This window comes from Photinus pyralis, unplaced genomic scaffold, assembly GCF_008802855.1.
Source record: "Photinus pyralis isolate 1611_PpyrPB1 unplaced genomic scaffold, Ppyr1.3 Ppyr1.4_LG8, whole genome shotgun sequence".
In the NCBI taxonomy this organism is placed as follows: domain Eukaryota; kingdom Metazoa; phylum Arthropoda; class Insecta; order Coleoptera; family Lampyridae; genus Photinus; species Photinus pyralis.
In genome coordinates, this window is record NW_022170819.1 from 25241439 (window position 1) to 25244773 (window position 3335).

The following is a 3335-nucleotide window of genomic DNA, read 5'->3' on the forward strand; positions in this document are numbered from 1 at the left end:
AGAATCAGGGCTGTAGTTTTGTCTTGAAGAGTCCATTTATTTGCCGCAGCCGCTGCTTCAAACTGTCGAACGTACGTGGTCCAAGGAATCTTACCATCAAAAGTAGGTGGCTTTACTCGGGCTTGCTGAACGTCGCCTTCTACTCTTGTATTTGTTTCTGGGGCACTACTAGTACGCTCTTTCGTAGTCAGTCGCAAGAATTGCTCGCGCAGCTCTTCATACTTGTGCTCAATCTCGACGAATGTTGCTTTAAATGTTTTGGAAACTTCCGTAATTCTATCTTCAACTTTTTCTTCAATTGATTTAGAGACTTCTTCGATAATCTTTCTAGAATTTTCCTCCATCTTTTCGAACTTCTCGTCCATTTTCTCGAACTTCTGTTCAAAATTTCTAGAATTTTCTTCCAACTTCTCTTGAATATTTCTAGAATTTTCTTCATTAATCTTTCTAGAATTTTCTTCCATTTTCTCGAACTTCTCTTCAAAATTTCTAGAATTTTCTTCCAACTTCTCTTGAATATTTCTAGAATTTTCTTGGGTGCTTTTCATTTCTTGTTGCAACACCTGTTGGCCATTTTGGATTTGCTGGAGCAAATTGAGCATCGTTTCTTCCATTTTAGCGGCAGCAGATCTTGTTACAGGCATACACAAGCACCTAATTTAATCTTACTTTTAATTAATTTAATTCTCGAATAATCGCGCGCGTAGAAAATTCCAGAGCGCCAAAGGCGATGTCATGTCTGGAGCATTTCCGTTACAATATGAAGTCTATAGCTATTGTAGTTGCTGAGATCTCACCCGGACAGCCGGCCATCCAGAGCCAGCCATAACGAATATAATAGCGTATTTTTTTCAAAAATGCGCTAAAAATGTATAGAAAGAGTAAAATACATGCTCATGGTAAAGTAAACAAAATAGACAAGGATGGGAAAGTATGCAGATTTAATATAATCATTGACTACAAATCTAAATATACATTGAGGTGTTCCAGTAGTATAATTAAGGCCAGTTTACTATAGCCACACCAACATTGAGAGCACAAACGCATATTTTGAGAGCTGTTCTTGAGATATGTGGCCCAACGAGAAGTATACAGAGGGCTTTTAGGGTATTCAATTTATAAATTTCGAAAAATCCTCGAACACGTCAATTTTGTATTCGAGGGGGACAACTTTTGGAGTACAAATCACGAACCCAAGTCTTCACCCCTCTACGTAGGGAGCTTAACCCCTAAAATTTTAAATGGAATCCTATGGCAAATGGCACATTATTTGAAAGCCAATTTAATCGTGATTACTAATCTGCTTTGCTTTTTAAATTCTATTGATGCGTTTCGGAGATACTCGCATTTGGCCAAAATGTACCTACACGGGAACCTATCCACGATAGTGGCCTCTGGATGTGGCAACTTCCGTCTACAAAAATTCTTACCCCCTCTACCATTATATTCCCTCCATTAGTCTTCTAAATCTATGGTGCGTACTGAAGGCGCAAATAAACAGACTGCTATACTGTATTCATTTAATTTTGTAAGATGGTAGTTTATGTTGCCAACTAAACTGCCGAAGTGTCATTAGTTGTTATTGTCAAGGATTTATTTCTGTTTGCAGTGCTGAATATTTCTACTTTACAATAATTTGGTGCCGTTTTATATTTTTCCTGTGTGTGTTTATCTTCAAACACAGCGCCATCTACTACCTTCTTATAATCAATGCAATATAGGAGACGACGACGCGCTCAAATCGCAATCAAGACGTCGAGCTCAAGTGGCAGTTACATAATTATACAATCACGGAACAGGCAAACGCGACTCTATTCGACTTTTTAATAAATTAACATTACAGGATTTTTCTTTCTGTTGTAATTTTTTGCCGCTCTGTTAGCCCCTCTGTGAATATGGCACTGATGCTACAATCTTTAACGGGATAAACCTTCGTTTAACCAATCCTAGTCACTTAAAGCTCGAAGAGTTTGCAACGCCACCATCGTCAGCAGATAGTATTCTACAGTTCCTTAACCTGCCTGCGTTGCGTGTTTGTTTTGTAACGTGTTGACAAATTTACCTATCTAAAAAATGGAGGTTGGAAATGTGTTTAGATCAAATTTCTGTGATCGATTCCAAAGCTTTTTGTCTTCTAAGGTACTAACACTTTCTACCTATTCCACAGAGACCCACTCATGTATAATAAATCGCATTAGTGAGTACAAAAACCATACCTTGGATTTAACTCACGTTATCTTAGATCTAAATTAGAGTAACTATTGTACTTATATAACATTGGATGAGCTATCTGTAGTAGATATATTTACATGTGTTGTAAGATTATAGAAGCAGATGTATAATTTAGTCAGCATTCTGTGACCTTGCATCAACACAGGACCATTTGTAACAAATGTGCGAAATCTGTGCAAAATTTGTCTGAAATTAATTCACAAATCAATGATGCAGAGACACATACGCTGAACTTTTCGCTTAAACTTGTTTGGTTATAATTCACTTTAGATGCAGATGACCAGGAAGAGTCAGAAGGTGATGCTGATGACGAAGAGGAGGAAGAAGGACATGTTGCCGAGGAAGCAAAACCTCCTCCACCTCCTTCTCCAAAATATGATGATGAAACGCAAAAAATAGTGGATGCGGCCAGTAATGCTCGAACAGAATATCACTCCGCCAACGATGCTGCATCAAAAATTAAATCGGAGATAAACGACGTTGAACAGTATTTGAAAACTGACTTCGGAGTAGACGACGAATTTGCCATTTTGGAAAGCGAATGCTTTGAATATACAGATCACGAGTATATTTACAAATTATGTCCGTTTAACAAAGTCATTCAGCAACCAAAGTCGAGTTCTCTCGAAACTCATTTAGGAAAATGGGGCGAATGGATAGGAGTAGAAAATAAATATTCAGTCATGCACTTCACCGGTGGTCAGTCGTGCTGGAACGGTCCAGAGCGATCGACAAAAGTACGAGTTGTGTGCGGTAGTGAAAATAAAGTGACAGCGGTCACTGAACCTAATAAATGTGAATACCAGTTTGATTTTACAACACCAGCAGCTTGCAGAGAATCAATGACAGATAGTGAGCACGAAATTCATGATGAATTATAATAGACTAATAGAGTATTAATTTTTATGGGGGAACATTATTATACGTATTTTTTTATTGCGTGCTAGATAAATTATTCTACAGGTTTTATTCTACACATTTGATTTACAGTGAATAAATAGTATTGGGTAATTATTTAAATTTTGCTGTCTATAATTGTAAAATTTAGGAATATGAAGGCTAAGTAAGTTGATTTTTGAAAAATAAACATTCGATACTTTTAA

At 37.1% G+C, this 3335-nt stretch overlaps 1 protein-coding gene across 1 annotated transcript; it reads left to right on the forward strand.

Annotated features, from left to right (window-relative positions):
* The first annotated feature begins 2309 nt into the window (after window positions 1-2309).
* LOC116179491 (glucosidase 2 subunit beta-like) lies at window positions 2310-3335 on the forward strand. The gene is made up of 2 exons (XM_031499286.1): window positions 2310-2316; window positions 2503-3335. The coding sequence occupies exons 1-2, from the start codon at window positions 2310-2312 to the stop codon at window positions 3111-3113; spliced, it is 618 nt and encodes a 205-aa protein (XP_031355146.1). The 3' UTR covers window positions 3114-3335.